Consider the following 24,967-nt stretch of genomic DNA (forward strand, 5'->3'; position numbering starts at 1 on the left):
GAGAAGAAATTTAGAGTTAGAGGAAGAGAACAACCTCCTGAAACTAAAGATTGAAACTCTCCTGGACATGGTAAGAATGTAACTCTTCCAGGAATATGGAAAATGGTACTACAGCAGATATTACACTAAATTCATGGACATGTTTCTCCCTTTCAGTTAACAGAAACGTCTGTGGAATATCAGTAAATGGTGAAAGAAGTTGAAGGTATAAGAGCCAACGCCAAAGGAAGAGAGTGTAAAACACATTCAAACCAGGTTAAGCTTGAGTGCAGAGCACAAAATGAGCAGTGAAGAAATAAAGAACATCTCATCTGATGTCATGGAGCATTTTGTGAGGACCTGAAATATATCATCAGGAAAAAGACTTATTTTCTCTCTGTGAGTGTGATTCCGTATTTATTGAAAAAAAAAATAGATGATCAGATTAGCTTCTGATTAATCTGATTAAGTGGTCACCAAAATGTGCGTCCCCCTATTTTATCACCATTAAACTATTCTATACACATTTTATGCCGGCACTTTTGTACACCTGTTTGATGAATCGACGGTTATATTTTCAATTGAATGTTATTTTTGTGAGATTAAATGTATGGCTGTTGTGTTGACTTCACAACAAATGGAAGGTGTTACTGTGGTTCTTTACTGAATCTTATATACAGGCTGAAATACAAGAAAAAAAGTTGAATCTACAAATGTAAACCAATCCTATCAAAATTATAATTTAAAGGTATGAAAATGTCAATTGTGACTTACACCTTTAGTATAATATATACAGTCTATAGGCAGTAACAATGCCTGGTTATATAACATTGTAGCTCTATGATGAACAGCTTGCTGCCTTGTTAAATCTGGCTACCTCCCCTTTTACTGATAGTTGCCTCACGTATTTGCACTCGTTACCCAACCCCAAAATAATCTTCTTTTTCTTCAATATTTTAATCAATATTTTAGGGGGAGCACATTATGAGAGTCCAACAGCGCCTTATTATTTAATTATCCGGTCGTGATATTCAAAAGCAAAGCCGATATTCCAAATGACATATACATTAACCCTTATCTGAAGTGTTTATTAACCATTTGAGAGAGCAAAAATATATGGATGTGAAAGGGATGAGGCTTCCTCATCCAGAGTCGGCGCCGCTGTGGCACTGCGCATGTGCAGAGCCACAGGGTGCCGATTTTGGGTCGGCAGCAAAATTCGGCAGAACACTGGCCGTCAGAAGCTTTGCGGGGGTCAGAAATGTTGCGTTATTGGTGTTGCGTTACCGCGGAATGACATGTACGCCGTGAAATAGTGCGCATGCGCAGAACGCAGGCTGGGAGAGACCGGTGTGCTGGCGACTGAGGAGCTGTGCGCCTTCTTTAGCTCTTTCTTCTTACAACTGTCGCCTTTTTTAAACTTCTACCAGAGTTAATCTGTCAACCAACGTTTGCAATATGCCACGGGGCGGTAAGTTGTTATTTTCGGACATCGTGTTGTTTTTCGAAAGCGAAACTTCGTTCGAACTAGCGAGTGTTTAGCTAAATTACTGCCAATTCCCATTAAACTTGCATATGCTCACCTAGCATGCTAACCAGTTAGCATTTGTCTTTCTACCAGTGTAGATATACAGAAAAATGTATCTACGGGCTATATTCATGTTGTTCAAAGCTTCTGGGTCATCTAATTAAAAACCCTGAATAGCAGCAATAGCTAATTCCTCTCATTTGTGCTTAACACGTCAGTACCATGTGCACTTAGACCGGTCAGCTCGCCTCATGTTTCACTAATCTTGATCTGTTGTCCTGCGAAATATTCACCGGTGATTATTATTATTATTATTAAATCAAGCAGCGGTATTGGGATTCTAAAAGTATTTTCCAGACAGATAAACTATTCTACTTGTCGTGTGCGTCCTAGCAGTGCCTGTAGCAGCATTTACATTTTCCTATAGAGCACATGGATGGATATATGGGTATATCTCTAGCACACACACACACACACACACACACACACACACACACACACTGCCCACAATGCTAGATCTTTAATTACAACCCCCACAGTGTTGCCTGTCAGTGTCCTCCACACTCCTCTGTATTCAAGTCTGTAGCTGTTATACAATGACATGTGTCTGAGTGACAAAATGATGGTGTCTTAATTTTTTCACAGCTCTTTGTACTGTTGTTATCACTGTGGTTACAAGAAGTCTATATAAAGTTGATTTTGCGATGCTGGTGCCAAATCTGTGTTGCAGGGAGAAAAGGCCATAAGGGCGGAGGCAAGAAATTTAGCAACCCTGAAGAGATTGACCGGCAGATGAGAGAGCAGAGAGCCTTGGTAAGTGTCTGTGGTTTGTGTCCTACCAGCTGTGCAGTGTGATGAATATTGGTGTTAACAGGAGAATGGTGCTGGAGCAGAGAAGAAGAGTTCCTCAGAGTCTGAAGAAGGAAGCAGCAGTGAGGATGAGTCTCAGGTGGGTGAACTTGATCAGTTCATCATCGCTCATTAGTTTGACAAGATGCACAATTGTTAAACAGTTTTTGAGTAACTGTGTGTTGTAGGAGCAGAACTATGTTACCAGAATTTTGCATTCACCCCCAGCTCTGTACTCATGGATTACTCTTTTTGCACACAGTACAAGAAGAGGAGTGCAGTGGAGGGACTAATAGAGATAGAGAATCCCAACCGCGTGTCTAATAGGAACAAAAAGGCAACAGAAGTAGACCTTAACGCCACCACTGTACTGTCTCGCAGAGAGAGGTGAGGAGGTGACGCTCCAGCAGGTGGCATTAGTGCTTCATTTGCAACTATCGGAGCAAAGCGTTCAAATCCACAGATGGATATTTGGAGCCGCAGCCATGTGTAGATGAGGGGAAGCAGTGGGTGTGATACTTATGCTGCACCCCTCTTCTCTCCATCAGGGAGGAGCTGGAGAAGCAGAAATCAAAGGAGCTCATCCGGAAGCTCCAAAGTGAAGGGAAGACGGAGCAGGGGAGGGCCGACCTGGCCAGACTGGCCATCATCAAGAAACAGAGGGAGGAGGCTGCCAAGAAGAGAGAAGCCCTGATGAAAGGTGAGGAGATTACAGCTCCGACACGGCTACAAATCCTCTGTTTTACTACGGGACACCGAATAAATTCAAACTGCATCGGTGCCATTTTTATCGTTTTCTTTATATCGTAAAATACATTCTGATTCTCAAAAACTGTCAAAAAACCAAGGACATAAAATGACATTAGCTGTAACTGAGTTAACTGAGTTTTGTTGTTTGTTTTTATACATGTTGGGAATATTTTCTCTTTTTTTCTTGCCAGAAAAAGAAGCTCAAGAAGCCAAAGGAAAACGCTAATCACCTGTATCCACACTCTGTTATGTACCTCAGTCTGGAGATGACGGGTAGGGGACCAATTCAAGTGGGGTCACATCAGGAACACATCCTGAACTTCCTGACCTCTTGAAAGCCAAGAATTAGGGTTTTTCATGATGAAAGATTCCAGTTTGAAAGAAAAAATCATGACATTTAGGGTGAATTTGGTTTTTAAATACAGGTTTTCTTTTCTCCTCCACTGTTGTTTTCATTTCAAAGCTGTCGAATGTCAATTTTATTTACACTTCTCTGCCGATCCAAGTTTACTTACGAGCTGCAGAGAGGATTGAATGAGTGCGTGTGACATTTCTGTGGTGCTTTACGTTCCCTTCTGTGTCATCGGGCTTGGTTTCACCTTTCAGGGTCCCTTCTGTCCCAAAGAGGAGCCACCTTACTCAATTTTACATTTGGTCACCACAGCACTTTGAAAAATGATGGTGTTTCCTTCAGGTTTTACATTTTACTGATGTTATTTATCGTTGTGTGTACTGTACTAAAGTGTGTACTGTACTAAAGCATCAGGAATATCATGTGAATGTCTAAATAAAACCGTCTCAGCATCTGTGGCCTTGTCTGTTCTTGATCCTGGATTAATTATTTAGTTATCTAGTTAGTTTAGATCCTGGAAAGTAAATAACCTGGACCTGCAGTAATGAATCGTTTGGCTCCATTTAGAGATAAATGTGATTATCTTCCATAGTCAACTTTTTACCCAACGTTTTGCAGTTTTGCACATCTTGAATCGTTAAGGTGACACCTGATAACGAGGTAAAAAGACAGAAAAACATGCAAGAAATTGTTGACAATGAGCTGAATTAAATGTTTTAATGGTACCAACAATTATCTGGATACATTTGCTTTATAGATTTACTAAACTCAAGAAAATGATGTCCAACTAATAATCTGATATTAACCAGGATATGAGATAACAATTGCCATGGTAACCATAGCCAACGATGGGGCGATAAACATTTCTGTAAAGAAAAACTGAGTCATAAATTAACTCACAGTTTCTAATATATTTGAACTACATAAAAAATTAATCAATTAAATTTAAATGGAATATAAACGGTGGCGGTTCCACCATGAAACAGACTGAAGTTTTTGAAATACTGATTTCCAATCTAAGTGCGACAGTCTCTCTTCCCCCTCACGTCGGACACTTCCTCATTCAGCGACTAGCACTAGACCCTCCTGAAACGAAAACAAGAAGTGGTGGAACGCCCACATTGCTGTGATGCTTCTGTTGCAGCGGCCCGAGCCTCTGTCGGACGTCGCTGGAGCTGGGGGAACTTCCTGGAGCCAAACACCGTAAAGGTCAAGGTCAGACGTATCATGCTCCGCCAGTCTCTCAGCATCTTGAAGCAGCTCGGCTCTGCCTCCAAGTAAGTTGGATTTGGCTCCGTGTACAAGTTGCTGCATTCAAAATGGAGTTAGAAAAGCCTAAAGTGTTACCTAACGTGATGCCTTACACCGGATACGGAAATTAACTGTATGTAGAATTTAGGGCTTATTTGTGGCTCGTTTCTGGTTTAACGTGATGTCACATTGAAATGCTGTTTGTCACATCAGAAAGTTTGTCAAGGTGGCTCATGCAGTCGCTGGTTCCTCTTTGAAGCGAAGCATGCATTGTTTGGCTGACACAGGCAGGTTCAGCCTCTGTCTGTTGACCACAGAATCTTAATATGTGCTACAGTATTAATAGTCAGTCTATGTACTCTCTTCACAGCTCTTAAATATTAAATGCCGTGAGTCCACAAAAGCCGATATGTGCCGCTTCGGTCCGTTAAAACCCACAAAGCGTGCATCTGCAGCACCTCTCAGTTTGCACCGCTGCTGTGTACAAAAATAACACCCATGCCTGCAGTCGCATATCCATTTGTGCTGCACATTGATGCACCAAATCAGTATCAGTTCACGAGTGGGTGCAGCCCTATAGCTGTTGATAAAGTGAATTTCATTTGGAATTAAAAAAAAAAAAGGTTTTTGTAACAAACCGAAAAAGGAAGGCGTGTGAGGTTTAGTCGGGGATTTCTCTGTGTTTGGAAATTCTTGGTGTTGTTGCCCAAGCGCCTGTGGCCTGTGTGCTAACTGGGTTCCAACGCTGCTCAGTGAGTCACTGTTTTATGCGTGGGCCATGATGGGTGGCCTGGTGGCTCCAGCCATTTTCACTTGTCATGGTTTCCTCTCCTCTCCTCTCCTCTCCTCTCCTCTCCTCTCCTCTCCTCTCCTCTCCTCTCCTCTCCTCTCCTCTCCTCTCCTCTCCTCTCTCTCTCTCTCTCTCTCTCTCTCTCTACCCAACCCCCCCATCAGCAGGAGGGTCCCCCTACACGAGCCTGGTCCTGCTCAAGGTTTCTTCCTGTTAAAGGGGAGTTTTTCCTTGCCACTGTTGCTTGTCTGGGGTTAGGCCCTGGGATTCTGGAAAGCGACTTGAACAATTTTGATCGTAAAAGATGCTATATAAATAAAGAATGATTGATTGACTTGGGTTTAAAACAATCAATGGGGAAATTGGGCATAATCTCTTGCTGATTATCTTCGCCAAACATAGCAGGCGGCTTTTAAAGCCTGTGCAAAACTCTCTGTCTCATTTCAGTTAGACAACTCCAGATCCAACCAAGAACGTTACTGTGCACAGTTATTTGGCAAACTAGAAGAGATTTAATTTACTGAGGCAGCGTCAGGCTCTGTCTTTTCCCTGATGGACACCCCCTAAAGGGATCAATAAAGTACTCTTGAATCTTGAATTGACTCCCTGATAAGTCTGCCCAGCATTAAAGGCCAGGCATATCAGACACCCCCACCCACCTCCCCAGAGGGTTTAAAGAAACAGCCCACGGGAGGATGCTGGGGAGGTGGTGGAATTTAAGCTCCGAACAGCAGCCTGGAGCAACAGAATAGCACAACCTGACAAAATAGCCAGGGCAGCAGGAGGCAGAGCAGCATGAGCAGCATGCAACAAACGCAGCAGCAGCATGGAGCGATCAGGAATGATCAGGAAAATGGGGGGAATTAAATACCTGCCTAAGCAGGAGAGAGGGGCACATGAAGGATCAGCTGATCCGGAATCGGCAGATTTGAAACGTCTGCCTGAACTAGCGCTGCAGACTTCGCATCATGTGTCCCAGCAACACTTGAATGCAACACAAAATAGAAGCGGTGTGCATCGTTTCCACTCAGTCTTCCAATCACAAATGGTGTTAAAAGCTGGTTTTATTTTGCATTCTTCCATGTAATGACTCTTCAACATGAGGCAATAGAGCACATTTCTTATTCAGACATCAAATGTCAACTTATTCCATATGGTGCAAAAAAATGCGATGTCTGTTTTTGAGAACACCGTCAAAAAGTGGTAAGAATATTATCCGATATGATATTTCCCAAATACCATTAAAGCATTTGTTCAGTTGTTTAATGTTACACTTTGGAATATTTAAAAAAGGGGAGCTTTTGGAGTCTTGTTTGAATCACACCTGGTGTTAATATTTCGGTCAGTATTATTATTTTGGTCAGACCTTTTTTCCTCCAACTGGTACTTCAGAGAGCTGGTAAAGTAAGAATATTACTTTATTAATGAGACTTTGACCAAAGGACTGATCATCATAACGTACGCTCCTGCAGGTCGCAAGATGCCACTGAGTTACTGCATGAAGACCTGGTTCTGGTGAGGAAAGAGAGCCTTCTGCTTTTATGTGCAATTTAGAAATAATGAGAAACATTACCAACATGGAATCAGATATGTTTTCTTACATGATATGTTATACAAGTAAATGAATCAATAATAAAAGACAAGCATGTGCCAGAGAGTCCAATCCAGCAGGCTGTTTGACTGAATTTACATGAATTTGTCTGGACTGGGTTTTGTGTCATAAATCCTCTTCTGCACTGAGCAAGTGTGTGTGACTGACTGAAGGTGGAGCAGCGGGTCGAACCAGCCAAGAAGGCAGCTCAGCTCATACACAAGAAGTTGCAGGGCTGCATGCAGAGCCAGTCTGGGCTGGAGGCGGAGAAGCGAATGGTACAGAAACATCTGCGTCCGTCTAATGAGCTCGAACAGATGGTGGAAGATTGTTACGTTCATCCCTGTTTCTACAGAAAAAGCTCCCACTGATGCTGCTGTCCATCAGCATGGCAGAGAGTCTCAAAGACTTTGATGCAGAGTCGTCTATCAGGTAAATCCCATCCAGACAGATTGCCCCAACACACAGACACATTAACTCCAGTCATGCGTAAACCTCATGACTTCTGTACAAGATTAGGCATGATGGTACTGTGGTTTTCAGTTTCGAGTCAAAGAGGACACCACGCCTTTAATGCATCATATGAAACTGCATGCTTGGGAGATCAGCCTTTTGTTTTCTGTACAACACCGCGACCCAGTCGTGGGTGTTACAGATGCTGTGCAGGTGGGTCACGGTGACATGTTTTATGTCCATAAAGCTGGGACAATGGTCTTGAATCACCTGGTGTAGCAGGCTAGCAACAGCTTCAGGGTCATACTCAGCGTGCTCGTCAATTATTATCCAGCTACAGTGGGGCAAAAAAGTATTTAGTCAGTCACCAATTGTGCAAGTTCTCCCACTTAAAAAGATGAGAGAGGCCAGTAATTTTCATCATAGGTATACCTCAACTATGAGAGACAAAATGGGGGGAAAGAATCCAGGAAATCACATTGTAGGATTTTTAATGAATTAATTGGTAAATTCCTCAGTAAAATAAGTATTTGGTCACCTACAAACAAGCAAGATTTCTGGCTCTCACAGACCTGTAACTTCTTCTTTAAGAGGCTCCTCTGTCCTCCACTTGTTACCTGTATTAATGGCACCTGTTTGAACCTGTTTGTTTAACACTATGGCCAAGACCAAAGAGCTGTCAAAGGACACCAGAAACAAAATTGTAGACCTGCACCAGGCTGGGAAGACTGAATCTGCAATAGGTAAGCAGCTTGGTGTGAAGAAATCAACTGTGGGAGCAATTATTAGAAAATGGAAGACATACAAGACCACTGATAATCTCCCTCGATCTGGGGCTCCACGCAAGATCTCACCCCGTGGGGTCAAAATGATCACAAGAACGGTGAGCAAAAATCCCAGAACCACACGGGGGGACCTAGTGAATGACCTGCAGAGAGCTGGGACCAAAGTAACAAAGGCTACCATCAGTAACACACTACGCCGCCAGGGACTCAAATCCTGCAGTGCCAGACGTGTCCCCCTGCTTAAGCCAGTACATGTCCAGGCCCGTCTGAAGTTTGCTAGAGAGCATTCGGATGATCCAGAAGAGGATTGGGAGAATGTCATATGGTCAGATGAAACCAAAATAGAACTTTTTGGTAAAAACTCAACTTGTCGTGTTTGGAGGAGAAAGAATGCTGAGTTGCATCCAAAGAACACCATACCTACTGTGAAGCATGTGGGTGGAAACATCATGCTTTGGGGCTGTTTTTCGGCAAAGGGACCAGGACAACTGATCCGTGTAAAGGAAAGAATGAATGGGGCCATGTATCGTGAGATTTTGAGTGAAAATCACCTTCCATCAGCAAGGGCATTCCAAAACATCACTGCTCTAGAGGAGATCTGCATGGAGGAATGGGCCAAAATACCAGCAACAGTGTGTGAAAGCCTTGTGAAGACTTAACGTTTGACCTCTGTCATTGCCAACAAAGGATATATAACAAAGTATTGAGATGAACTTTTGTTATTGACCAAATACTTATTTTCCACCATAATTTGCAAATAAATTCTTTGAAAATCAGACAATGTGATTTTCTGGATTTTTTTTTCTCATTTTGTCTCTCATAGTTGAAGTGTACCTATGATGAAAATTACAGGCCTCTCTCATCTTTTTAAGTGGGAGAACTTGCACAATTGGTGACTGACTAAATACTTTTTTGCCCCACTGTATGTTCATGTAGACAGGCAGCAAATATGTTTACTTATGCTTTTGCTCTATATTTGGGATCAATTAAAAAGCCTCTGTTGTCAATCGCCTCTGGAATCAGATAGTTATTTTCTGTGGGGTGATTTCATCTCTTCAGGAGAGTGTTGGAGATGTGCTGTTTCATGGAGAAGATGCTGGCTAACATGCTGGCCGACTTTGAGATGAAGGTGGAAAAAGCAGTGCTAGAGCCTCTCAACAAGCTCAGTGAGGTGAGAGTGACTCAATCCACATGTTCACAGAACCACAATAGAATGAAACATTTTATTTTCTGCATTAGGAGGATTTACCAGACATTCTCAGAAATAAGAAGCAGTTTGCTAAGCTCACAATGGATTGGAACAATGCAAAAATAAGGTAGGACCACCTGCTGCTGTGTTTGAGGGGGCAATAAGTAGAACTGAGATGAAGGAGAGCTTTGTGTCATCAGGAGTCAAACGAGCACTGGTCATCAGGCAAAGCAGGATGGGCTCAGAGAGGAAGTAGAAGAAGCCTGGAGGAGGCTGACGAGCGTCAAGGTATCAGCAGGCCTTTGACGAGATGTTGAATCCGGTGTCAGACCCCTGACCTATCTTTCTGTATCTGTAGGACCAGTATTCTGCAGATCTCTACCATTTTGCAACAAAGGAACAAGAATATGCCAACTACTTCATAAGCGTGAGATGCCGGCTAACACACCGAATCGCGATAATTTGGGAAAAAGAAAGCTCTACGAACAAGCTCGTCCGTCTTTTTTAAAGCACTTCTCCATTCTCTGATTGTAGTTTATCGAATTGCAAGCAGAGTACCACAAAAACTCCCATGAGTTCCTGAGCCAAAACATCAGTGAGCTAAAAGAGAACTTCAGTAACAAAGGTGGAATGAGCTAGCATCTGTGTGTTTTACGTGCTGCTGTCGTCTTGCGTCAGACTCTGACATCCTGTTTGACCCTTCAGGGCCACCGCTAAGCCTCTCCACTCAGAGGGTGTACGGGGAGCCCCTGCAGGCGCACCTGTCTCAAAGTAGCAGAGAGATCGCTGTGCCTATCCAGGAGTGTATCCACATGCTGCTGAGGACGGGCATGAGAGAGGAGGTAAGAGAGAGGCCATCCAATTGAAGAAGATTTGCCTTTCAGTAGCGGTGGGTGCTGCAGCCTCGGTGTGTCGTGTCCCTGCAGGGCCTGTTTCGTCTGACGGCTGCGGCTTCAGTAGTGAAGAGACTGAAAACCTGTTTGGACCAAGGAACGGTGGACCACAGCGAGTTCAGCATGGACCCTCACGCTGTGGCTGGTTGGACTCTTTTCATTTATCATAGTTAATTTTAGCCTTGCTTTTAAAACAAAATGGTCATCTTGATGGCTTGTCTCTGGTAGGAGCCCTCAAGTGTTACCTGAGAGAGCTTCCAGAACCTCTGATGACATTTGACCTCTACAGTGACTGGTTCAAAGCAGCAGGGTGTGTAGATAATATCCACAGTAATAAGGAAGCGCTTGCAAGCTCATCCAGAATGAGATCTTTCTTTGCAGGGAAAAAGACCTGCCAGAGAAGCTGGAGCAGTTCAGAATACTTCTGCAGAAACTGCCGCCTGAGAACTACAATAACCTCAGGTGGGGCTTTGCCTTTGTTGCCCCACAGAATCATGAGAGTGCATGTCAAGTTTGTCCTTTGTGAGCCCTCTTTGGGTAAAAATGTGTTTGAGGAGTCGTCATTTTTACATAGTAATGGACACCACAGAGGACCTGGATCAAACCCGGAGTGTAAGGCTGTAGGATTTGATACCATCTGAGCATTTTAATGGCAACAAAATGATTCCAGGTGGTTAGGTCAAGGACTACAAGCACTCTTCACTAATTATTTCAAACCTAAATATGCCATTACACCAACTACCAACCAGACTTCAAATATTCTTTGGCAGTTCCATTTTTACCATTTACTGTAAATCATGTGTGTTTTTGTTTCTGCTGTCTCTCTGTCAGGTATCTGGTCCAGTTCCTGTCCCTGTTGTCTGAAGAGCAGGCTGTAAACAAGATGACGCCCAGTAACATCGCCATTGTCCTGGGGCCCAACTTACTCTGGCCACGAGCCGAAGGGTGCGGAAGCTGCCCGTCCAAACGCGGGGCAAACTTCTGATCATTCCTCAGCCCTGAGGAATCTCCTCACGTGTTCTTCTCATTTGTCTCAGGGAAATTATGTCATTTGACATGGCCTCGGCTTCTTCGGTCCAGGTTGTGATGGTCATTGAGCCTCTTATTCAGTACAGCTCCAGTCTGTTTCCAGAAGGTGATGCTGGTCATTGTCCTTTTCTACTCTCTGTGCACAGTTCATTCTAGTTTTTCATTTGTTTGTGGCTAAAAAATACATCTACTTACATTAGAAATGATACTTTCAGGATTGAACTCTTCTAAACTTAAGATATTAGCAGTTTTACTACCACTCAATGCCAAATCTTGACCAAAAACTGATTTACCAGGCTGACATGTAAAAATTTCTCCTTGGTTTGGTCAGCTGTATCCTTTGAGATCCCTGACCTTCCCAAGATCCCTGATGGGAATCTGTCGGCCCCTGCTTCCCACACGCTGACGTTAGTAAAAGACAAGGTGTGCAAAACAGACTCCTCTTCATCATCTGTAACATCCAGCAGCTCCTGGAAGCACCCTCCCCTCTCAAAGATGAACAGGTACCGCAGTGACTCTGCTCCGCTATGTTGCCACGCGGCCACAGGTTGGAAGTTTTTCTGATGGTCTGTTGCTGTTCTCGGGCATCAGCGCAGCCTCTCAGGACAGCGACAGCTTCAGGTTGGTGAAATCCAGCTCCTGCAGTCGCAGTGGTACCTCCACATGGGCCAGCCCCGTAACCGAGCCAGCGGCAGCATCCAGTAGCAGCAGCCCCAACAGCGCCGGGACCTCCAGCACATCCGCTGCAAACCACAACCCGCGTCCTCTTCCTAAAGCTACGGGGGCGGTGCCAGACTCAGGTCAAGTCAAGGGTTCCACCCAGAAGCAGGGTTTTGATCAGAGCCGACTGGAGCCCACTCTGGAGGAACCTCCGGACTCTCCTTGTGTGACGGTGCTTACCTCACCGTGGAAACGTAAGCTTCTCTTCATTTTACCTTTGCTCTCAGGTTAATTTGGTGCAACACTTACAGGTTAGTAGCTTTTATGAAAAAATACAGATTATCTGTAAAAAAACGGTACAGCGGCCCGGAACAGCCACGAAACCTTTCTCTTGTGTCACGCTGTTGTGTAACTTCCTGCCGGGGTTCTTTCTTCTATTTTGTTTTTCTCTCAGACAAAACGATGGCTCATCAGAGTCAACAGAGACAAATGAATTTTAGGCCTCAACCAGGAAGTACACAGGAAAAAGGAAGTGTCACACCACTGCCTAAAATATAACTCCAGTGGGTCATGTGTCATCTCGTGCGGCTTGTTGTGGTGGCCCATTGCACCCAAAATGCTCTCAGCTACTTTCTCCTGTCTTTTATGATCAGGGTTCACTCTTTTTTATGTTTTTATGAAGGTTGTTTAAATCTATTAAAACACTTACACAGCTCAGTTCGCCAATGTTGGCTACATCAACGCTAACTGTCGAAGCACATAAATCTGTCACAGGAAACATTTGAGGATTGACTTTATTTAACAATTCTTCCTTAAGACTTTAAAGTAAATGCATTCTTTATTTCATCCTACAGCCAAAACATCTAACCAAGCTCACGAGCAGCTGTCAGTCCAGTACAAAGCCAGGACTCCAGCACCACCTAAACCGCAGGCCCCTCAGCCACCTGCCAGAACCCGGGTGGCTTTGGACACCACCAATTCTCGGCCGATTCCCGCGGCTCGAAGTCAAACAGGGACCATTAAAAAGCCTCCTCCTAAAAAACCTGGTCTCAAAGCCCCAAACTGCCCTCCACCACTTCCTCCACCATCCCAGGGAAATGCTGTTCCACCTGTGGCACAGTGAGGAGCTGAAAAATGGATCAAATAATAACAAACCGTGACATTTTCATCTGACTGAATGAGGTTCCTACCACTGCTGGAAAGTGGTAGGAATGAAGGTCGGAACAGCATGAAGTGACACGAAAGCTGTTCCTTTTGTATTTAACTTTTTAGGTGAACTATCCCTTTAATACTTAGAGCTTGGATAATTGTTTTATGGTTTTTGAAACCAGTATGGTTGTTGTCATTTAAGCCAAACCTGGGAAACACTTTGTATATGAATGAATAATCATCCTTTGAATTAAAAACAGCTTTTATTCAGATTGATGTCATCATTGGTATTGATGGCAGCATACAGAGGTGGTTGCCCTCTTTACTCTGGTGCTCATACTGTAAATACATACTCATACGAGGTCAGCCGACATTGTCATGTATATAAATGATGATTCTTCTATAAAAGCAATACAGGAGTCAGACTTCATAATCAAAAAGGTGCACTGGATATAAAGGAACTGCAGCTTAAATGAACAATTACGGTCACTGTTTTAGGCTTTAGCAAATACCAGTAAAACTTACACACTCAGTACATGCGCATTCATCACTGACATATTCTCTGAGATTCCAGATCTCTCCCTTTTCTCCTTTGACCTCCCTCTTAGTGTATTCCTGAGTGAAAAGCAAAAAAGAAACTGTAGTGAAGGCTGTAAATAATATTCTTTCTTTATAATTGTCTTTTTAGAAACCACAGAAAATTGGTTCTTGTGTGTGAGGAAGTGTTTCCTTTAAGACAATAGTTTCTGGAACATGCTAATTTTGGTTAATTCCTTTAAAAAAGCATTCTTCCTCCCTATCAGCTGCCCTCAGAATGCTACATCCTTAAAGCACGATCGTATAAGAGAAAAAAACAGGAATGGAAAGTTATCCTAAAGGGTGTGGTCTTATACTTTGATTTCATCTTCATCATCCATGTAGCTGTAAGAGGCGTTCTTCTTTGGCTGGCTGGTCATCATCCTCTCTGAATCTGCTGCTGCTCTCCTGCTCTGTCCCTTTAAGTGGCTGACGCCATAGTGGCGTGCAAGCACATCTGTGGCGATCTGGAAACGCTCACTTTCCATCCCCATCTCTGATCTGACTCTTTCAGAAGGACTCATCGTTGGACTCATCGCGGGTTTAACAGAAAGCCCGGCTCCTTCCTCTTCCTCCCACTGCGGACTCCTACCGCCCCCACAGACCTCACCCGGTGGGGAATCCTCATATGAGACAGTAGCCGAGCCCTTCTCTGATCCCTCATTGGTCAGCACACTTGCTGACCCCGCCTCCACTTCCTCCCAAGTGTGGCTGTGTGCCTCCTCTTCCTGTTCCAGGTGGCTGTCAATCAGGCTGAAAACCTCACTCATGAGGGAGGGGCCAAGGTCAAAGTTGAAGGTGTCCAGGGAGGTAAGGGAGGGGAGGGAGTCAGAATAGGCAGTGGTTGTGGCTTTGGGTTCAGAGATCACACACGTAGATAAGATAGCGTCAGCGGGGTCGGTCAGGGAACCACGGTGGATATGGGCAGAACAGGAAGTGGGGTGGGAGATGGAGGGCTCCTGGCGCTCAGCGCGAGAGAGACGAGGCAGCGTAACGAAACCGGATTCCAGACCTGAAGACACAGAATATTCAATCCATCAGGGTCAGCAGGAGACATTCTGCTTAGCAAAGCACAAATCTGAACAAAGCTAGAGACACCTGAAAATGACCTCAAAAAAAGTTCAAAACGTCATCCAAGACTCACAATTCCACACATACGAATAGTTTAATATGAGCCAAAACAAGGATTAAAACAACAATTTATGGTTTTGGAAGGTTACTTGGGGGAAAATTACTTGGCTAGACATGTTTTCCAGTCGTTGCTCGGCAACATCACAGTGACAACCTGTGGTTTTTACCTCTGTTTTTTGTCAAGAGAGTGAAATAGCTTCTCAAATTGTGTGTGTGTGTTTATATTTCTCATCAAAGTCTTCATGCCCAGCTATTCAATTTATTTCAAAAGAACTTTCCTTATCCCAGAGGCCGACTCAGTTCCCACAGTCCTCCAAACAGATATAAACCAGGGAACAGCATAAGACAAGTAATGAAAGACTTTCTTTTAAAATGTTCTCATGCAATCTTCAGCAACAAAATACATTTTGCCAATCGTAGCCCTCCTTAATCTTCAGGCGAATAGGTAAATACGACTCTGGTACAACGTCTTCCCACGCAGTAAATACTGTCGACATTAGATCCAACAGGAGGCAGTGTTCACCAACCTACAGATACTCTGAACTCAAATAATTCAAATGATGCGCTGATTTATTTATATGCAGGCAGGGTATCTCATTTGGCGCCGCCTCTGTGACCTGACTGGGTCAGATTACCTCTCCGCGCCAGTTTTAACGATTCTTCAGAGAACTGTCAGATTTCACTGATTCCCTTAGAGACCAGTGAAACCAGCTGGATTTCTTCCCCGCAGGACTCCGCTTCACACGCTGATAATCTGTATTTTCTTTTTAAAAGTGTGATAATTACAGAGCTGCTGGGTATTTCCTGTGTTGGCTTGGACAAACGCAGAGAGAAGCCTGTGGAACTCTTGGCTAGTGTCAACGCGGGGCATCCAAACAGAGCAACATGCAGCTTGTTCCCATCTCTTTCTGGATGGTTATCGGTGTGAGTCCTGCTGATAATGAACCAAGGTGATTCCCAAGGACATCTGGGGCAAATTTGTCTTGATTACTGGGCAGAACCAATAGATGAGCTCCACACATGGTTCCAACTTCTCTGCAGTTAACTCATTTGACCCATGCCAAAGTGCTTCACTTTGTTTGGACTTATTTAATTTGAAGGAAATGTAGACCTTTAATCTGACGGGCTATTTTTGGGTTTGGTGTGGGGGGGGGGGTGCACTTTCCTAAACGATCGTCTGTCAAAGTAAATGGTATGACATCATATTGAGAGAGTTCCAGACAGGATCTGCTTGGATAAGCTCCCACGGTTCCCATAACTCAAACCAGGAACAAGCAGCAGTTAAGAGAAGGTGGTTTTGGTTAGTTTTAACGAATGACAGACAGAACGGAGCATAAAAAAACAAAAGGAATTACTTTGGAACACAAAAATCTTAATTGTATGAAGGTATTCTTCCCTATTTGACAGTCTAGTAAATGTAGAGGTAAAGTAAAATGTAGGACATCACTGAAGTTTAGATGCATCCACTCACCATAAGAGCTTTTCCTTCCTTCTGGTGTGCTGTGACAACCTGGGAAGAGCACTTTGGTGGTGGGACAACCGTTTGGCATGTCGATGTCCAGCCTGGGAAGAGAGATGGCGTTTTTGATGATGGGAGAGATGGTGGGAGGCGGCGGCGACAGATCCTTGGAGGCCTCTCTGGGTCTGTTGTCGGAGCCCCTCCTGATCTGCCGCAGTGCCCTGGAGAAGAACGCTCCGATCTTATTGTCTGGGTTGGACAGGGAATCTGTCTCCCCGTTGCTCCCGTTGGCCATGCCGCCATGGTTGCTGAGGAAGGAGGTGTCCCCGAACGCGTCACCACCTCGGCCCACGTGCATTGTGTGGCGGAAGTCCCCGAGGGGGGGACTGATCATGTCCAGTGTGAGGTCGCCTTTGAAACGACGCTTGCTGTGGGAGTGTGACACCAGACCTTTGAGGCCTGACAGCTTTTCCTGAAGATTCATGATCAGAAGAGATCAAATCTTGAAATTCAGCATGAAAAATAGTCCAAATGAAGTGCAAAAACAGGCAGGAAGTTCCACTTTTCTTTGTTTAGCCAGAGGCGGTGTAATCCGGGTAAATCAGGTTATTTTGTAAGGAAAAAGCTGTTGAAGGAGTTGATCTCGGGTGCACAGCAGCAAATTTTTCAGGGCTATTATCTGAGTTTATTATGAGCAGGCCAACCTCTGTCCCAGTTTCTGTTGCCTGTAGTTACGCATGGATAGCTGAGTTAAAGGAGGACTATTTCAGAGCTCTGTGCAGTTGTGTTCCTGGATGCAGCGTCCAGGAGTGCGGTCAGGTTGCCTGGTTTCCCCAACTGGCCTCAGGCTTTGGCTTTGCAGACATCGACTCACAAATAAGGCCAGCTGTAAATTGCTCTGCGGTTGCACCGTGGAACCATCTATTGAAAGCAAAAATGGAAATGTTTAAAATACACATATGGACCTCTGTGATGTTCAAGGTTTCTTGGAGAAACAGAAACATTGGCAGTTTATTATGCAGAAACGTTACCGATGTTACTCCAAAGGCGCTTCTTTCCTTTGGTTGTAAAGTAAATCTGCTTCCATTTCTCTGCAAGTTACAAGAATTCTGCGTTCCGAAAGTCCACTGGCCCGGAACAATCTAAATATAGACCTCAGGTCACTCCTCTTGTGCAAGAATGTCTGATCAAACCATTGAGGGACAATTGTGCTGTGTTTTCTGGGAATTCCTGCTTCCATTTTGTTCAGCTGTGAGGTGACTCTCTGAGGTGAAGGTGACACTGATTCATTTCTCTTTTCAATGTGACTTATCGTGCTGTGACAGCAGACAGCAGCGATCCCTCAACAGACTAAGATTTGTTTATGAGCTGCCAAAGTATGCTTGAGGAAAAGGAAAAGACAATGATTCTCCTGATAAGATAACGCCGCCGCTGCTTAGGCGCGGGCAGCCGCGAGTGGAGGCCCAGCACTTTGAAACTCAGTAAAAGTCAACATAAAAAAAGAACACTCTTTCTAATATCCATTCTTTTTTATTTATATTTTACTGGATCTGTTTAGTTTTGTGTGCAACACATTTTCAATTTCACCCTATCTAAAGTAAAGCTGTAAACATCAAGAGTGCAGTCAAAGTAGCTTGAGCCCCCTCTAGTGGTGGGTTATAATATGCTATAAGTGGAGCGAGGGTTTTTCTGTCACATAAATGTGTGCATGTTCTATTTGTACAGCATAAGGAAAAACTTTTGGTTCTTTTTATAAGCTTTTCTCCGCATGCAGGAGTCCCTCTGGTCTCATTAATGATGTGCTGTGGGATGGAGATTGCGTCAGGTTCATGGCAGCCCTTCTAATTTTCTGGTGACCGCAGTCAGGGACCCTCCGCTCTGCTTCCTGCAGATTTAAGAGGGGCATCTGGGAGGAAACATGCCACATACCAGCACTGAGCAGAGCCATATCAATGCTCGCAAAGGGACGACGGGGACCAATAAAGTGAGGTGTGAGGTTGAGTCTAATACAGCGTGAGCCTGCTGGGACCTTGAGCACATTCCCATGAACTTCAATAAAGCAACAGGCTGCCTCTTTGATTACATCTTCCCAGTGGTGGAGAGCTCAAACACTTCCCAGTGCTGTCCACTTCCCAAGAGGGAAGTTGTTTTTCATGATATAACGAATAATAATCACATAAAAGCCTGTAATCCTGTAAGACCTTTGATCGCAAAACTCAGGGGGTTGCTCCCTCCGAACCCCCCGATCCAAATCCGCACATATGTTTCTATACTCCTTAACTCTCCTCCTGTCTTTCTGTGCACTTGTTCACATGTTTTTCTGAGATACCTCATTAAAGCAGAAAACACATGGGTTAAATTAGCCTGAAGGTTCTGCATGGCCAAATTAAACATCATATTTTGTCCCTTTAAAGGTACTAATTTAAACGGTAACTACTGAATCTTTGGTATCAATAAAGATATAGGACTTCTTAACTGTACCTTAGATTACCCTCTAATCCTTAATCTCCTCCGTTCCCGCCTGCAGGGCGCTCTGAGGCCTGGCTGGAACCTGTGAGAGAGAAATAATAATTACAACATGAATTTGTTGGAGGCAGATTGAAACTGAAAGGGGGAACGGTGATTTTTAAAGGGAGTAATGATGAAACAATGGGAAAACTACAGAATGACAACTCATAGCCTGAAACAGAGTTGACAGAAGAAGATGGGTCAGAGGATATGAGGGGGGCAAAATCATACACTGTAACCTGAATATGTCTAGGTTAGCCTCTGATATTTCCAGTAAATAGGTCATTTTAGCAGGTTACCAAGCTAAGCTGTGAATGCAGTAAATGTTATCCCATCTATGTGGTTCACTTTGTCTATCTAAACCCATCATTGTCACCAAACTGACTGCTAATTTGATCATCTGACTGCTAATTTAATCATCCAAAATAATCTCGTCTCAATCAGCAATGCCGGTATAACTCGGCACTCTAACTTTTCTTAATCCATCTTTTAGTCTCAACTCTTTCCAAATCTAGCTGGGGGAATTTGGGGGAATTTATAGACCAGGTTATACATTACATGTCACAGAGTGCGTACAGTCTTTGCTTGAGGTGGATTTGCTGAATGTAAACCAGAGTAACCACAGTCTGATTGGAGCCGTGTGTGTTTTATGAGTGCAGGAACACATTTCGAGTGACATCGAGAGGCATCCTTGGTCTTTCCAACCTCGGCACTGATTGAAACCACATTTTTATAGTCTGAACTGTCTGATTTCTTTCCCATCCTTACCTTCTAATATTTCTCTAAATTCCTTCTTTTTACCCTCATTGCAAAGCAGCAGCTCTCTATTCAGCCCTCTGCCGTCCTGTTCCTGTTTTTCCTTTCTTTTTCTGTCCCTGTTTTTATCTGTAATTGCTCCCTTCTTCGTCCCCTTTCATTTCTTTTCTTAACTTCAGGAAGACTGGAACAGCTGCTGAGGCCACACAGAAATGCACGAACCCATCCGTCTCTATTTGTAATGGCTTCAGCTCAGAAAATGTTTACTCTGCTCCAGTTTGTCTTGAGCAAAATCAACGACGGACTTTCATCACGCTCCCTCCATTCTCTCGTCCTTCACTCGCTAACCAGGTGAACAAACATACAAGATAAGGCCGCATTTTTGGCGGCAGCCTTTGACTTTCAATTACATTCCTATTTTCACCATCCATGCTCCGTAACCCGGATCCAAGCAAAACAAGGATACACTTCCTCTTTATCCAAGAAAACATTTTCGTGTTTCAACAAAAGTCCTTGCTCTCCGAGGCTCTCCGCTTCCTACAACTACTGGAGCTGGCAATCCCAATTTATCAATGTTGCTTTTACATTTTAGTTCATTTTAGTCCTTCAGCTCACGTGTAGGTTTTGCCTTACTCAACCCACCATCACGAGCAGGAGAAAACCATCCAATGAACAGTTAATTCAGGAGAATATCTTGCAGACAGAGGGCATTTGGACCGAAAATAACCCACCACACACTTTTTGGGGTTTTTTCACAGCTACTTACGATTCTGTAAGCTTGTTAGTAATCACAGGAAACAAGGGAAATAACATAAAATGGGCTGCAGGAGCAACATTGGTGATAATATTTGTAAAGAGAGATGACAAAGGTGGGCTCAGTAACAATAATCACACAAAGCCCAGAAACCCTGAGAAACACTACTGTTCTTCACACAAATTATTACACATTTCCTACTGAACATTGTTTCTTGTACAGAGTCAAAGGCAACAGAGAAAGACTTGTTCAACCCGAGGTAGTGGAACCTCATTATCAATTGTCTGAAAAGTTAACATACAGTTAAACTATAAAGAGTGCAACAAAAAGGCCTTTTTACTTCTGAAAACAAAAAAAAGTATGAAAAGAAAGACATTTCTCTACAACGGACTGCCTAAAATGTCTCAGGAGCCTATAAAAACCATGATAACTACTCTAAAGCTGAGGGAGGCATTTAGAGCGGTTGCCTGTACTTCCCCCACATAGCAGCTGACCTCACAGGGAAAAAAAACGTGACTTGAAACCATTTGGTGACAGCGGACTATGATGGAGCACCTAACTCATCAGGCATAGCAAAGCAGTAAAGAAAAAGTCAGAAAACCTAGAGGTGCGAAAACAAATACAGCATTTGGATTCAGAGTTCACACCTCTGAAACTGACCCTTTTCCTACTTGGTTGCGTCAGTGACACCTAAAGGTCACAAATGTTCCCCCTGAAAGGAATGTCGAACTCAGGTAAAAAAAAAATAAAAAAATGTTCACGCAAGGAACACAGGAACTGTCTGTGGTGTACAAACTGCAGTGTAGTGTCATCCAAGAGGCATGAAGAGGAACTATATTTCACACATGTGTTTATCATCTGCTGCTGGCCGAGCTGAGTGAATACAAAACAGCTACACTAAATATCAAAGTTGGAGCTCAGGAAGTGTATGCTGTACACACATGTGGTCCAAGGAGGCTGACAGGGAGATTACAGAGCCAGTCTGACATGAAAAAGTCCAAAAGGTTTAATTGATCTCTGTAGGTCATTTAATTTGGATTTTTATCCACAATGCACATGTTTTTTTTTTTTGTCAAAGTGGACTTTGGTCGATCAATGTGTGAGTACTGTGTGTGTGTGTGAGTATGGTATTTCACTTGCTGGCCTCCCTCTTGGCCCTCTGGCAGATTGTAAGGGTCAAAAGGCCATCGCCCCCATCTTGTAATGAGCCCAGTGCGACGCTCCCGTTTGTCCCCGTGATTAAACACCTCAAGGGCATCAACTTCAACTTCAATGCTTCCTTCTGCAGCTGAAGCTGACACTGGGGAAGCTAAGAAGATTCGTTTTTGTCAAATAAAAGCGACCTATTTTAAAGCACTGGCACTTTTATTCTGGGATGTAATGGGGAAACAAGCAATCTACTGCTGCTGAATATAAATGCATTCCAGACGAGATTGACTTTTGCATCCAGGAAAGACTCACAAGACCCCCCCTAAATCAAACAACCATGTTAAATATTACCAACAACTGTACCTGCATCAGAAATCAACTAGTCATGTCTTTCTCTCAACACCAGGCGGCTTTAATTCCTCTCAATGAACAATTAATTCATATCGAAATAACAGTCAACTCTTTATTAATTTGTTTCTAACCGTAAAGCAATATCAGTAGAGCTTAACAACTCAAGTTTATAGTATAAAGTACGGAATTGTCTTAGAATGACTGTAAAAAGTCACCAGGCACTGTATGTAAAAAGTCACCAGGCACTGTACTCCATCAGGTTTTACCGATATAGTATTTATAAATTTTAACGTGGCCGTGCGCGGATCACCGAGTCATCGTGAGAGACATTTCGCATAAAACGTATTTAAACTCACCAGATGAGTGTCCGACAATAAAGCCCAATGTGGTTGCTGAATTAGTTTCCCAGTAAAAGAGTGTTTCAGGTCGGTGGTCCGAGCGAGCCGGTGCAGCAGCCGGACAGTCGCGCTGGTGCGCCGGGTGTGTGGAGCGGCGCCGCGCGGAGGAGGATGAGGAAAGGGGCGGGCACCAAATACCAAGGAAACCATGAGAGGGCCACACCGGGAGACCCCCACGCGCCGGTTACTGCAGATGGCGATTAGTCATCGATGCAGCGAGTAATAATACTTTTAACAACAGGACCAGGGGGCGCTGTAAGTCTAGTGTCCTCAGAGTCACAAAGCTACATTCTAGGGTGGCATAAATGTTCACTTTTGGCCAGAGAAAAGAGGCCAGAGCCATCAGGTGCCTGTCATCAGGCTATATCAGCTGAGTATCTGCATTCTGTGGGAAAGTTTTGAAATCTTTCAAGATGACTCACTTTGTTTCGATGAGCTAATCCCATGATCACTTCAGTCCTCAGTGGGTGCTGATGTCCCTCGCTCACATTAGCAGCTCCACTAAATGAAGGCCTTTCTCTGAATAGGCTTTCAGTTTAGTGGGATGTTTATGTAATAATAACCAAATACACTGTGTACATAATAAGATTATGGTTCTGTGTGTGTGCATGCGTGTGTATTCCTGGGATCGGTCATCTTTAAAATGTTCATTACGTGCATTTTTGCATGTTATCATGTAACTGAGGTCCCTTAAAATTCAAACTAAAATGACCAAAATGAAGCAGAGGGAATCACAGTAACAGGTATCAAAAACCTAACAAAACCTCATCAACAGGAATAGAACCATCAACCCCTGGAAGACCTCTAACAGTTCTGCCTACCAATAAAAGCTTGGCGGTGGATTGCACGTCTGCCAACACTCCGGTCCAGCAAAGTGACACCTTAGAGCCCCCTTAGAGCCCCTCCTGGCTTCCATGTTGAGGCTGTGATAGTTAACACGTACGCGGGCACAAGTAAATGCACAACTCAGAAAACCTTTACGTTGTGTGGCATCAAAGGGCTCTCCCACTGTCACTGGAGCCAGACTTAATGCAGCAGTAAGGTCTGCAGCCGTCCCCGTCCAGTTGTCCCTCAATATTTCACACGTTGTTCTGTAATTCACATCTGCTGCACATGTCCCTGTCGGCTAATTAAAGTCCCATTCATCTGAGGCCTGGGCAGTGCCATTGCATTGGAATCTCAAATGATTCATTGTGTGTCTGGTGACTAAAATCCCCTTGCGGCGTTTGCCTTTGTCCGCGTTCGCATTTGGCTTCTTGAGCTGTTATCTGCACTGATTTCAGCACTTAAGCCTCCAAAGATTGTTGCTAAATTCCAAGTGAAAGACACATTTTACGCAGCTCATGCAGTCGCGCAGCCACTGCTTCTTTTCTGCACGGACTCTTTGGCGGTGTCCTCTCCTCTTTTATATCTCCGAGGTGCTTTGTTACCGGCATGTTTGACGTGTCCTGACTTCACACTGCGGCAGATTTACTCTGGAATCCCTGTTTGGATCTGCTGCTTTTCTTGGTTGCTGTGCGTCTGAACAGCCTGTATTATTTGTGTTCATCTGCCAAAGCTGTCATTCTTGTCTTGTGGTGCAGTTCCCAGGCATCTCAACCCCGTTCCTCTCCATGTCCTCTTTTTTCCAAGCTTTCCCTGTATCTGTCCCCTCTCTCCTCCACTCCATCCCAAGATAAACAACCTCTGTTCTGAGGCATGTCAGCTATTTGCTCAAAAGAGCACCCAAGGTCTTGGATGCTGTTCAGGTCTGGGAGGAAAGCCTTCAAAATTTTGTTTTCACATTCTTTTTTTCCCAATTGGTCCATGCTACAAATCTTCTTACAAATCTTTAGCAACTTTAGCCTGAAACACACTGAAATGTTAAGAAAAAGTGCCCCCCCCCCCCCCCCCCCCCCACACACACACACAATTGCTTTCTTAGCCTATTTCTTATCAGTCTCTTGAGGGAGTTACGAACATGGTGTTCTCATGAGTGAGAGCTCTCCGTGTCAAATATCTTTGAGTTACACTCAAACACACAATACACTTCAGGGTTGAACACTCCTAATTTGGCCTTTGGTTATCATTGGGTTTGTTTGGAAAGGCTTTCTCAGCGTAAAGACCCAATGAAGGACGGGCGTAAGCGTGTGTTTGCGTCATCGGAGTCCGTGAGGTGAGATAAGCACGAGAGCGGTCCAATTATTGCTGTATGGGTCGTACTTTTTTCCATCTGTTGCTTGCAGACCCCCGTCGGATCACAATCCTGTCTATCAGTCATGAGCTATGAAATATCTACACTGGACCCAAAAGCTCCAATGTTGATGTTCTGGTACCAAGAGGACATCGTCTGAGTGAGAGAGAGGAACGATGTCAAGGGTTGATGTTCCACCCCATTAACATGCCTCAGATGTAGGTTTGTGACAGCCAGTGTCACCATCTGACATGTTTTTAATCCCTGTCTCTGATTTACTTTCTGCCTCAGGATGTCTAATTTGCTTTCCTGGCCTCAGCGTCTTCGTTTGTGGCTTGCGGATCCTTCCAAGCACAGATGGAAGAGGGAAAATTCCATCACTGACTTCTTCTAGTGGTGTTGTGAGAGTCAGCCGCTGAAGTGAATCACAGCATTTTGCTCAGGAACAATAACTCTCCTGTCAA

At 44.0% G+C, this 24,967-nt stretch overlaps 3 protein-coding genes across 3 annotated transcripts; 2 read left to right on the forward strand and 1 right to left on the reverse strand.

Moving 5' to 3' along the window:
* The first annotated feature begins 1,228 nt into the window (after positions 1-1,228).
* Positions 1,229-3,913, forward strand: pdap1a (pdgfa associated protein 1a). The gene is made up of 6 exons (XM_011604857.2): positions 1,229-1,450; positions 2,238-2,320; positions 2,382-2,456; positions 2,619-2,743; positions 2,905-3,056; positions 3,298-3,913. Exons 1-6 carry the CDS (start codon positions 1,438-1,440, stop codon positions 3,330-3,332), a joined length of 483 nt encoding a protein of 160 aa, XP_011603159.1. The 5' UTR covers positions 1,229-1,437; the 3' UTR covers positions 3,333-3,913.
* A 661-nt stretch (positions 3,914-4,574) lies between these two features.
* On the forward strand, positions 4,575-13,518 carry sh3bp1 (SH3-domain binding protein 1). The gene is made up of 18 exons (XM_003961518.3): positions 4,575-4,735; positions 6,972-7,014; positions 7,264-7,368; positions 7,446-7,522; positions 9,388-9,499; positions 9,568-9,644; positions 9,718-9,805; positions 9,876-9,944; positions 10,052-10,142; positions 10,223-10,359; positions 10,444-10,555; positions 10,639-10,720; positions 10,792-10,872; positions 11,242-11,355; positions 11,448-11,545; positions 11,771-11,942; positions 12,031-12,353; positions 12,954-13,518. Exons 1-18 carry the CDS (start codon positions 4,686-4,688, stop codon positions 13,220-13,222), a joined length of 2,100 nt encoding a protein of 699 aa, XP_003961567.1. The 5' UTR covers positions 4,575-4,685; the 3' UTR covers positions 13,223-13,518.
* cdc42ep1a (CDC42 effector protein (Rho GTPase binding) 1a) lies at positions 13,493-22,508 on the reverse strand. Its single transcript, XM_011604850.2, has 4 exons — positions 22,289-22,508; positions 18,896-18,965; positions 16,427-17,335; positions 13,493-14,836 (listed from the first exon to the last, which is right to left on the reverse strand). Exons 3-4 carry the CDS (start codon positions 16,896-16,898, stop codon positions 14,136-14,138), a joined length of 1,173 nt encoding a protein of 390 aa, XP_011603152.1. The 5' UTR covers positions 16,899-17,335; positions 18,896-18,965; positions 22,289-22,508; the 3' UTR covers positions 13,493-14,135.
* Between the last annotated feature and the right edge of the window lie 2,459 nt (positions 22,509-24,967).

This window comes from Takifugu rubripes, chromosome 1, assembly GCF_901000725.2.
Source record: "Takifugu rubripes chromosome 1, fTakRub1.2, whole genome shotgun sequence".
Lineage (NCBI taxonomy): Eukaryota > Metazoa > Chordata > Actinopteri > Tetraodontiformes > Tetraodontidae > Takifugu > Takifugu rubripes.